This window comes from Aplysia californica, unplaced genomic scaffold (assembly GCF_000002075.1).
Source record: "Aplysia californica isolate F4 #8 unplaced genomic scaffold, AplCal3.0 scaffold00233, whole genome shotgun sequence".
NCBI lineage: Eukaryota > Metazoa > Mollusca > Gastropoda > Aplysiida > Aplysiidae > Aplysia > Aplysia californica.
In genome coordinates, this window is record NW_004797503.1 from 372,252 (window position 1) to 384,775 (window position 12,524).

General features: G+C 37.6%; 1 protein-coding gene across 1 annotated transcript; it reads right to left on the minus strand.

Moving 5' to 3' along the window:
- Positions 1-304: 304 nt before the first annotated feature.
- GluR8 (glutamate receptor 8) lies at positions 305-11,208 on the minus strand (the record flags this gene model as incomplete). The annotated part of the gene is given in 11 exon segments (NM_001204740.1): positions 305-432; positions 1,800-1,974; positions 3,528-3,736; positions 4,526-4,699; positions 5,750-5,892; positions 6,736-7,048; positions 7,415-7,618; positions 8,314-8,442; positions 9,244-9,348; positions 10,251-10,502; positions 11,183-11,208. Coding segments are annotated over 11 exon segments (1,812 nt in total). The 3' UTR covers positions 305-339.
- Between the last annotated feature and the right edge of the window lie 1,316 nt (positions 11,209-12,524).

Genomic DNA, 12,524 nt, shown 5'->3' on the forward strand with positions numbered 1-12,524 from the left:
TCTCCTTGGCATTTCTATAGTAGGAACTTACCTACAGCTGGATTTTTTTTTCTGGAACTAAAAGTCCTGCTATAGCCATGTCCTACAGTATCAGAGCTCAAAACGGGAAGAAAATAAAAATGATATTGGTAGGCTCATCTCAAACCTTCAAAGAAAGTAAAAAAATGATTTTGAAATAAATTATATAAATATGTAACATATATATATAAATATATACAAAAAATGATTATTATATATATTAGGTTATGTATTGTAATAATTTTCTTTCCGTACTGATAAGTGCAACATTGTGAATAAACAGTTACCAATGCATGCCTCATGCAGCGACAGAAACGAGTCTCATATAAAGCTGTCTTTCTCAGCTGGATCATGGAGCGTGCTAGAAACATTCTTGGGCCTGGTTCTATCGTTCATCGTTTGACCACTCCTTGTCTGGGAGGCAAGACAAAGGTTATCATCATAATACAAAAGCTGAAAGTGCAGGCAACAGTTGATGATATGTTGGGGAAGGGGGTGGGGGGGGGGATGTTCCCAGAGAAAGGAGAGGCGAGAAGGAACAAGGAAAAATTAGAAAACTGAAACGTAAAATAAAGCGAAAGAGAAAAGAGAGAACAGTTGAAAAGACACGTTGTGGGAACGAGGAAATAGTATTCTTCAAGCATATATATATATATACACATGCACACCCATATCACTTTAAACAGCATTTATGAAATAGCTCTACATAATAAGTATTATGTCTTTGACTGATTCAGGCAACACATTCCATTACCATGCCTCTGGCTTGGAGCTCTTATAACAGTGTATAGTGATATAAAATAAGCTATAGAACAATGCAATTACTTTTTAAAATGCAATCTTCACTTACTGTTTGCAAGCAGATGATAACAAGCAATAAGATTATGAATACACCAGAAACCACCAGGCGTAATGTTTTCCACAGGTGCAAGCAACTTCCAGCAAATAAAATGTGCAACAGATTTTAACCAAATGAGAGAGAAAATAAAAGACAGGTCAGTTCAACAGACACGTTGTGGTAATAGAAAAAGAAGTGCAGAAATACACAAATTCATAGCAATTGTGAGTAAGTAAAAGCCACTTTTTTCCCATATCGGAACACGTAATATTCACCATTTCTAAGAAAAACACTCATCATACAAGATTTTCCTTCTCACATGAGTGTCAACCGTTAAATAATGACGCCTTTAGTTATCATTCCTCAGGGATGCCACTGGACATTTGTAAAAATAATTGAACATTTTGTCGAGACTGAGTGCGCAAGGCAAGGCCTGGTCTAGATCTAGATCTAGATATCTAGATTGCATTTGAAATCAGACTTAAAATCTAGTTGATCCTGTGCATTTTGATTCAGCCAGTGTACTTCCGTTGGTTAATAATTTGGTTCCTCCTGCCACTCCATTCGTATATGGAACAAAACGGAAAATCGGCTTCCAGCCCACCATATTTGTGTCGTTAACAGAGAATGGATCCAATGAACCGAAAATGGATTTAGCACTTTGCAGTCATACTGCCAGCAGTACAAAATGCCCAATCTGGTCACCCAGCAGGAGAGTTACTGTAACGGAGTTCTCAGGATTGGCACAGAACTGCGCCAGATGACCAGAATGGATAATTTTCACCTTCACATTATTGCGCCAAGTGACCCAAAAGTGTTAAGGACGGACAATGCTCAAAATAAAATAAAAAATCCCGGAAATAACGGAAAAACGGCATCCCTGATTCTTAAAGGAGCAAGAGCAACAAAAGACACAAAGCAGCGACCCATCCACAACACTCACCATCTTGGAGGCGTTGATCAAGGCGTTGGCGAAGTACTCGCCCAGGCACACAATGGCAGCGACTATGATACCCCCCACTAGGATGAAGAAAACACCTGCGACATTCTCTATCTGGAGCTCCGACGTCTCGTCTGTCGACACCTTGGAGATTTCCGGACACTGGCTGTCCCACCATCTGAGGAGACAAGATGTGGAGATGTTGTTATTGATCCAGCAACAGTTGGGCTCTTGCCCTTCTGTCCAATGCCATGTAGTGATGTTGTTGTTGTTGTTGTTGATAGCAATCCAGATGCATCTGAGCGTTACGTTAACTCTTCTGTATGATGCCATTCTGTAATAGCTGCATTTCTGTTCTAATTCTTGTCTTGAGGAGTAGAGGCAGTTAGATATGTGGGGTAGCTTGGGAAGAAAACATCCTCTCAAGTCGGTTAGTTTTCTACACAAGAACAGATGATGTTCCACTGTCTCTGAGGGGTAGTCACATAGTGAGAAGGCAGCAGACTGCTGCCTTGTAGTGATAAGTGCAGGTTTGCTGCAGTTGCTGTAATGTTCCACAGAGTGTGTTGTCAATGTTAGTTCTTGAAGGGAAAAGTGCGGTTCTGATGTCATTTAGGGCTGTGCAGTGAAACCGGTGATGACCCACAGTCTTTTGTGTATAGTCACACAAAGGACACATTGGGGAAAAGTTCTGGATTTATAAGATAGGGAGATAAAGACATCTACTTAAGCCCCCCCCCCCCTACTGACTGAAGTGTCTTAGGCCATTCCCAAAGGGGGACATTAATTTGTTCTTATTAATCTTATGCACAGTAGAATTGTAAATGGGCTGATTCATCAATGTCAAGCTCATAACGGTGCCTAAACTGCAACAGGGAACTGCTGCTTTTTCTTTTCTAACCCTTGCTATTGTCATATTTCCTCTACTTCTTTTGTATGTTGTTTGTCACTCTCGTGTGATCAGTTATTTTTGTAAAAACTCTTCTAATACTAAAACTAAAAAACGTACTTCAATACTAGAGCTTTGTCTTGTTTTGATGTGATCGTGCTAACTGTGATGAGACAAATTGTGGAGATAACAGAACATACTGATCAATACTCAAGTTTTATCTCGTTTTGTTGTGGTGAATCCAATTGTCTGTCGAGACAAAATGATATGGAGATAAAAAGACTTACTTCAATACTCTAGCTTTATCTCATTTTGTTGTTGTTAATCTGACTGTCTGATGAGAGCAGATAGATGAGAGGGGAAAAAAAATTGCAGAAGCCTTTTATTTTGATGATTTTCTCTTCTCTTCAGTTTAAAGTTTTGAACCTAATATCCCTGTTAAGCTATTCTGTTATGTGTTGTGTTCAGTAAAGTAGCTGCTGAAAAGGGTGGGGGTGGGGGTGTGTGAAAGATATTCCATTTATACCCAAAGGGACATCGGTCCTGAATATATCACGGGTTGTTTCCCTTGGGCCAACATTCACCTTTTGTCCCAAGGAACGTTTGATTTATTTGGCAAACCGCTCCGACTCTATATTTACAATTGCACTCAATGCAGGTAAATAATCTGTCATCCTTATATCTCCTCCTTCTTGTAAATCTTTGTCACTCTCTTGTAACATCTCTAATCTTGAGCACTTATATAACCTTATTATGTTGTAAATGCCGTACAACATTTACAGAAACAAAAAAAACAAAACCGAAAAAATAAAACAAAACAAAACAAAACAAACAGAACTGACTTTGTCTCTATCTCGTGCAGCCGTCCTCTGTCACTGAGCTGTAAGATGGCCATGGACAGCTCCTCCCTGTAGGTGGCACCAGGGGGAACGCCGATACCGAAACCTTTGGGGTCGAAGGCCGGGCCGATTTCCATCATGTTACAGTCCATGATTGTCTGGTACTTGTTGACTGTTGTGTCCCAGAAAAAGGCATAGTCTTCATCTTTGACCTAAAGGATAGAGGAAAAAAAATAGATCACAAGAATAAAAATGAGGTACAAGTATAATCCCGACATATCTTCACACATCATAACAATTACAGCTCGCTTTTTTCTGTTCCTGTTAGACCTATAGTAGGGGGCTTTCACTGTCTTGAAGCTAAGGTGTTTGCCTCTCATTCAATAGGTCCCGGGTTCAAATCTGGAAAATTTTCTTTTCTAAAATGTTCTCCATTCACATTCTTTCCTGCTTTCTAACAATAATCCGTCGTCTGCTTTTGTCTCAACTTTCTGCCCCCAACCCTTTATCTCCTTTGCCCCTCCTCTGGGCTCCTGACTCTTTCGAAGTATTTCTACTGCTACTTCTTGGATCCTTCTTACTGCTGTCTTTCAGCCACACCCCTGATCTTATGGTAGGTCCAGCGAACTCATATGACCTTATGCAGTTGCGAGCGCCGTTAAACCTCTACTAAAACTTTATAAATCCACTTTCAAACTTATTTTTGTCTTTCATTCTTTTTCACGCAATGCATGGTGGCATAGGCTCAACACAGCCACAAGACTCTGGTATGCGTGTGTCTTACACCCCTATCAACACTATTAGGATACTTATTAAGAGACGGAAACTCTGAGCTTACCATCTGTCTCTGACAGGACCAAGCTAAATAGGTTGAGAGCCTTGAAAACCCCACAAAGCAACCCAGTCTGGGATTTGAACCATAGCCAAAAGTTGGTCGGTAGTCTAGCATCATACCAACTGAGCTAACAGAACAGCCAAAACAAAATTAAAAAATGACCAACCTTTTTAAATCCTTCTGTAGTGTTGTCCACCATAGAGTCCGGGTCGAGCTCGGACATCTGTGCCCACATCTTGGTGAAGTGCTCGATGTTCGTGTTCTTGAAGAACGACATTACTCCACTATCTTTGACGGTGCCGTACTTGATTTTTGTCTGCTGTGCTAGATCTGTCACTGACTGAAATGTAGGGAGAACAGCATGTAGCAGAAAGTCATTTAGGCCTAGAATAACATTATGACGTGAGGTGTGAGTTGTAAATAAAAACATTTTCAGATAGCTAACATCTTTCTTTTAAGTTGATATCAAAGAATGTGTTCAGTTAAATAGAGTCTATGTCCAAGAAGATCACCCATTGTTGAGTAGAGAAGCAGTTGTGGCAGATAGGTCAATGTCTTGGACAGAAGTGTCATTCTAATATTGAAAAAAAAATACCACTGAGGAAGTTGCACAGATGACTGTCTTGGACAAGTGGCCACAAGAGCAGGTTCAACAGAACTTTACAAGATTATTCTACAAAAGCTGCTCATTATATCCTAGTGTACTTTGTACTCACTAGAAAAAGGATTAGAAACAGTTTAGGGTGAAGGTGAAACATACTTATACATGTGGTATAAAGTCCTTTTTTCTCCTTAATCTGCAATTTCTACGAGTGACCATAAACTTAACCCTACACAAAAACGTAGCAAATCATCTCAAGAAGATATTATGTGAGGTATGCTGACAAAAAGAGACAATTCTCTGATTTTAGCCCTAAAGATACATGCTAAATAGAAACATCAAACTTATAGGTTGGGCTTGTACAACTTATATGAAATGAGAAAAGACATTTTAAACTAAAAGAAAAGGGCATCTGTGTAACATTTAAAAATTTGCTTCATCAATTTTAAGCCAACATCTCCATTCATGGATTGTGAGACGCAATTTGTTTTTTCAGCACACCTCACATATTGTTCTTCTTTAACTCACTGCCTACCCATCCCACATATGCTGCTGCAGTCAGAGTTCTGTTTGAACTACCTACTTTTACCTCCTCCCCTGCAGTTTCAGTATTCAGAATTGATCCTATGGTGTTCTTACCACAGCTATAGGCCTATATGTCATGTCACTTGTATCACAGGGTTTTTAAAATGTACACTGAGATGGTAGATGTTCAGGAGACAGCGGTGGGAAACAATATGGTGGGTAGGCAGGGAGTTTAATCTGGTTCAACAGAACAGCACATCTTACGTTAATGGGTGTGTTGATTTTCTTGACGGTGAGAAAAGCTGCCAAGTTGGCCGTGTAGGAAGAGATGAGGATGAGTGCGAAGAACCACCAAGCACTGGTCAGTATACGTCCAGGGATGGTGCACGGGGTGGAGTCAGTGTTGCCTGGATGAGTAGGGAGATCAGCTCTTAGTTCTTTCATCTACACTCTTCTACAATCATAGCTCATTTATTTACATTCTACTACATTTTTCTACATTCAAAGCTCATTCATGCATATTTCTCTACATTCATAGCTCATTTATATAGATTCTGCTACATTCATAGCTCATTCATCAATATTCTTCTACATTCATTGCTCATTAATTATATTCTGCTCCATTCATAAATCTTCTCCCTTCTTCTACATCCATAGCTCAATTATTTATGTATTCTGAAACAGTAATATTCATAGCTCATTCACCTACATTCTTTTACATTTATTGCTCATTCATTTATATTTTGCTACATTTATAGTTCATCTACATTCTTCAATATTCATAGCTTATTTATTTACATTCTTATAGATTCATAGCTCATTTATTTATTATATTCTACTAGATTTTTCTACACTCATAGCTCATTCATCCATTCCTCTACATTCACAGCTCATTCATTTATTGTTCTGCAACATGAATAGCTCATTTATTAATAATCTGCTACATTCATAGTTTTCATTAATCTAATATTTATTCAAATCCTTTTCTAGAGTCTCTATAGTGGAGACTGACTTCGTTGACAGAAGAATATTGTCATTCCACAAGGTCTTGAAGTCATTTTTTTTAGTTTTCAGAAATTTAAAGAAAAAGAGAGCGCTCAAATCATAACCATTATCTTTTCAATGAAAGTCAAGAGAGCAAATAATGAAAAAGGATATATTTTGTATATATAACAGCGTCATCTGTTAAATACCAGAAATAGATGTGGTTGATTTTGAAATGGGCTGACAACACCATGCTGCTTACATACCTTGTAGAAGAGATCCAAATATAAACCAGAAGGACTCCCGTACAGTTATTTGTAAAGCATCCGTCCCGCCTTTGTCTTTTCCTCTCCCAATCCTCTCCAGTGTGTACAAAATTATACTGACGATAACAAAGGCACCTAATGTGCAAATCCAGACGATGGGAGAAAGAGGGTTGAGGAACTCGAAGTAAGACCTGTCCCTGCGGGGAATACGCATGAGCACGGAGATGTAACGAGTCTTGAACGGTTTGGTGAAGTCCACCGCCTCTTCTCTTTGAGCGTTGATGGAAAGGGGAGCAACTGACATTGTGGCATTCTGAGGAATGTATAGTGATTTACGACATAATGAGAAAAATTAAACAGAGAAAATATTATGTACAAAGATCAGATAACAATGATAATTATACCCGTGGCTTGGGGTCAGATTCCAAACAAATGCCAAATTGTTAATGGCACCTGTCCGAGGCTTGCATCCATGCAGCCATCAATAATTTAGTAAATAATATTTAAATTAATGAGATACAGGACCAAATTGATGTAACAAGGTCAGTTAAATCCTGCCAGTCTGTTTACTCAACAACCTAATCTGTAATTTATCTTGGTGCCGTGTGGAGAAAAAATCTTGTTGGTAACAACAACATAAAAACAATCATCAGTCAGTGATTCCATGTCTATGACTCACCCCTGCTAGCAGTTCTCCGATCATGCCGTTCCACTCGCCGTTGGGCATCTTATTCCCAAACTTTCCATCATTCACCAGATAAATCTCGTAATCAAATTCCAGCATTTGGGCCACTTCGCGTATCAAATCCACAGCAAAACCTTCATACTTTGCATTGCCACGTTTGAGCATGTGGTCCCTCTTCAGCATTGTAAATGGTCTCTCCTAGAAGAAAGTCAGGAAAAGAACATTTTACATTTTTTCCACCTCTATACAGTACCGGTACAAAAGTACAACTGTCATACAGACATACGGTGTGTGTGAAAGTTAACAAAAGACTTTCCATGCATAGGACGTAGGTAGACACACATTTTGAATCTTTTTAACAATTTAAAGAGAAAAGTCAGCACAAACTGAAAAAGGCCATAAACTTTACTAATAGATATCGAATGTTTCAAAGGCTTTTGAGATTTTTGGAGTTCATTGATAAGTGTTGCAGAATTTTCAGCATCATTATATAGACTAGTTTCTAGTTTTAAGTCTCAACAAACTTCTAGGTGAGTGAAGATTAGACAATCTTGTCATCAACAGACTAAGCTGGCTTCTTATGAGAAAACTTGAAGTAAAATAATATATTATATTTTGTAAGTCAAATTACTGTTTGTCAAACAAATCATTCTTTTTAAGCCACCAAGAAATCCTCAAAACTTTGTTTGCAACGTTCACTAAGGGGTTTTTAGAACCACTGATATGACAATTCTAAATCCTTTGCAACATCATTCACATTTATAACACTAGATTATCAGTTATAATTCATCATTTAACAAATCATCAATTCCTTCATTTTCTCAAATCATCATTTCTTTGTAACTTCATCGTTTAATCTGAATCATCAATTCTTTGTAACTTCAGCGGTTTACCTGAATCATGACAACTTTGGCAACACGTCCACGTAGAGGGAACGGGGATGTTCTGTTGCGCGGATGTTTCTCGTCGAACAATGTCAGACGTTTGTTGAGAACGTACGGGAGGGAATACCAGTAGCCTCTCTGAGGAGTGGAGATATATACATGTGAACGGGACTGAAGGAGTGATCAAACAATATAGAATTGACGTTACATGAATGGGTTTGAAGGAGTGATTAAACTATATAGAAAGAGCCTTACAAATTGCTTGCATTCCTTTTTTATTTACTCAGTCTTTTACATTTCGTTTCCTCAGAATTACAAAGTTTTATCAAACATTTTTTAGTTACTATGACCGTGAGGAAGTCAAATGATCTATCTGTTCTATCAAAACCATAAGATTATTCGGAGTCATTATCAAGATGTACAAGAATTGCATTTGAAAAAGCTTGAATTAATCAGAAACTCAAAAATGTTGATGGTAAATTTCTCAAAAACTATAGGTACTAAGCAGACAAAGGACTTTGTAACTATAGGGTAGCAATTTGTTTTCTTTTAATTAAATTAATTCTGTATTCCTCAGGCTCTTTTCAGAGTATTATTCTCCTTGTTACAAATTGTACAAAAATGAAACAACAGGCTTTTGAAATATATCCAACTGGTAGTCAAAAGTTTGTTGATGTAGACATAAACAAGCCCTTTTCAGAAGAAAATAAACAAAAACCCTCCCCCCCCCCCAAGTGGACTACATTTAATTTGGAAAAAGTTTCCTTAAAAGATGGATATCATGTAAGCAACAGAAAGTAAACAATTAATTCTGGTCTTGGCCTATGTATTGTGAAGAAAAAAATAATATATAATGTTGCTTATATTAGTACTTTTCAAAAGTAGAACAGGTCACACTGTAACGTTTTATAATATTATGCCCCAGGTTTTGTTTCTCACTAAGTACGTGTGACTGCCGGTGATGGTGGTTAGAGTAAGGCTGTAGTTCTGTCGTCTGCCGTGCTCGTTAAACTCGAGGTACCCCGTCAAGCCCGTCTCTTCATTCTGGAGAAAAAGTGATAATAATATCATCACTGTTGTAGGCCTACACATCCACACAAGTCCAAATTTTTAAAATTTTCAATTTTCACACTCTCCTAAAATTCTGTCAAAGATGCACTTTTCAACATCATCAAAATGCAGTTTAAGCCTATGGTCAAGGCTTACAATTCTCTTGGTTTTCATGATTCCTGAAAGGAACAATGCAATAAAAACTATTTCTTTGTCTCTGATGTACCCAAATGGACTTAAGTGAATTGTTTACAATACAGATGATATCAGTTGAAGACATGCAAATGGCTATATCATGTGACATTCAGTGAGCAGACAGTAATGCGGAGAAAAAGTGTCAAACTCAAACAATTTTTTAAAACTATAAACAACATAAGTCATAGAGTTTCTTATTACTACATAATGTAAAGTAGACAATTAGCAATGATTTTGTCTTGTCAGCTCTCAGCATTCTGTTTTACATTGAAGCTTTTCCGGCAATACCAAATCACAGACATGAGTGAACACACACACTCATGCACTCACAAATACTGACACACATACACACATACACACAATGTCTCACACACACACACACATGTACACATGAACCCTCACACACACGTGAACACACACACACACACACACACACACACACACACACACACACACACACCTAACGCTCAAACACCTATAATATACATACTTAATTTGGAAAATCAAAAGTGACATGTAGTTTCATAAAGTTAAAAATGACTGGCAACTGATTGCAAGAAAAATTAATAAAAAGATATGCCAAAAAGGCATGTGAGGTTCTGAGTTTTCAGATGATTTTTCCCCTCTCTATTTCCAAATACTTTTACCTCAGAAAGAAAAACAACCAGCCAAAGAAAAGACTGAAAAACGGAGTGACTCACATTTCTAATAGCCAGATTGAGCTGGTTTCGGTAGCTTTTGTCTGTGAGTGTGATGCTTGCTTTGCTTGCACTTTCCTGAATGATGCTCGTTAATGAGGTCACCAGCTGGAGGGAGTCTTTCGCTAAGGCAAGGTCATAATTGTGACCTTTACTTTTAGGTATGAGTGAAGTGTTGTATGGAAGCAAAGAAAGGACGGTAAAGTTGACTGCGATGTCGTTGTACCGGTTAAAAATGTTCTTCATCTCGTCCCCCTGCGGAAAGTGTAATAATGATGTGTGACAAGAGAGCATCGATAGATCTAAAGTTTTAACAAATACATTTTATTAAATCAACAAACAACGAATACTTTACAAAATCAATTGTATATAACAATCTACTTTTTGTTTACAATCCACAAAATCAACAGTTATTAACCATTTTAAAAAAATACTCCACTAAATCAATGGTCAAAATACTTTTCACAACATCTTGCAAGACAAAGGTCACAGGTAAATGCAAAGATAATTTCTACATGACAATTGTTTTTTTTCCAACATTGGATGTTACATGTAAAGGTACTACTCAGTGCTTACTTCATGCTTTAAAAATGATTAGGAAAGTCTGGTCAGCAGCAAACGTTTTTAAAAAATAATAGCTAGATCTAATATTTTTTTTCCTGAGCATAAAAATAAACACCAATAAAACCCCCAAGAACTACAAAAGATTAAGGCGAAAAAAGGGGGCTAAACAAAGAATCTGATGAACTTTGACAGTTAGTCTACACACATTCTGGTTTATTCTGATAAAATACACTGCCTTCCTCATACATTTTTGAACACCCATTGTTCCATTTCTTTGCTTTTAATTTTAACCTATGTCGTGCAATTCAGTTTTCCTTTTGTCTTTCAGAAATTTTCTGATTAAAAAAGGAAAAAGAGATACACAGACTTACAGGATCGTAGAACATCCAGGCATGTGGAGGGGTGGACAACATCGCCAAGTTACGGGCCTGGGGGTAGGAAAAACAAAAAGAATAATATCTGAAACAGGATGAAATAGTTATAGTTCTGAGACAACATGAAACAATAAATTCACGAAGAACTTTATGTAGGTTCTGTAACGTTCCCCAAAAGACAATAAGAATTTGTAAATTTACAGCTTTCATGAAGGCTGTTTGTTCCCTTTAAAACAATAAATTTTTATAAAGATCTATAGGCCTACATCACGTGGGTTCTGTTCCCCTAAAAACAATATTCAGCTTTCATGAAGGCTGTTCTTTTCTTGAAAACAATAAGAATAAATTTACAAAGAGTTTTTTGTTGTCTCTATTTAACTTAAAACACTAAAAATCAAATCATAGAGAGATCAATTCTGGTACAACAATATAAGATTCAGTTTATAAATAGCTCAAAGTGGTAACTGTTCTCTTACAACAGTTTGTGCTATTTGTGCTGTACAGATCTATATTAGCATGTTTTATTTTTCATCCACTGGCTGAGAGAGCAAAAGGGCTCACAATATAGGCTTATAATTAAAGATATCACACTGGTAAGCTGTTGAAATGTTTAAAACCCAGAAAGCATTACATTTTTTTCAGGAGAAAGGAAAAACTGTTTCATTCTTTTAGAAATTGTTCTTACATAATGTATCTTTTCCTATACTGTTTCAACATTTCAATCTGAATTTTGACAGAATATTTCCCGAGTAGACCTACATGTAATGAATACCAGCATGGTACCTCACATAAAAATAATATGAAACTACAAATTGAAAAAAAAAAATCCGCAACCCCAACACCCCCCCCAAAAAAACACAAAAAAAACAAACAAACAACCCACAACAAGTTTAGGCATAATGATACATCTGTTCAGCAGGTCAATGGTTGGTTAGTAACTGGACTGACCTCATCCAGTAACATGTAGGTATTGTCCTTGTTGCACAGCACCACGCTCCTCTCCACTAGAACTTTCCTCATTTCAACTAAGGAGTCTCTGATAAGCCTCCTCCCAGCTTTTTTGGGCAACCTCCAGGCCCGCACAGACATAGCGTGGTCAGTCATTAGTTTCTCCAGCACCTGAATACCTGCCAATGCACAAGAAATAATCATAAATTATTGTTCATTTTCAGAGCAGCTGTACAGGTTGCTGGGACATTTAAGCAACCCATCGTAATACTTATGTAGCCTACTCTTCAAGGACCCCCGAGCGAGTATTCAGTTCCTGCATACTGTCGGGATCGCTGACCACTCAATGACGTCACAGTGCCAGAAGGAAGAGAGAGAGAGAGAGAGAAAC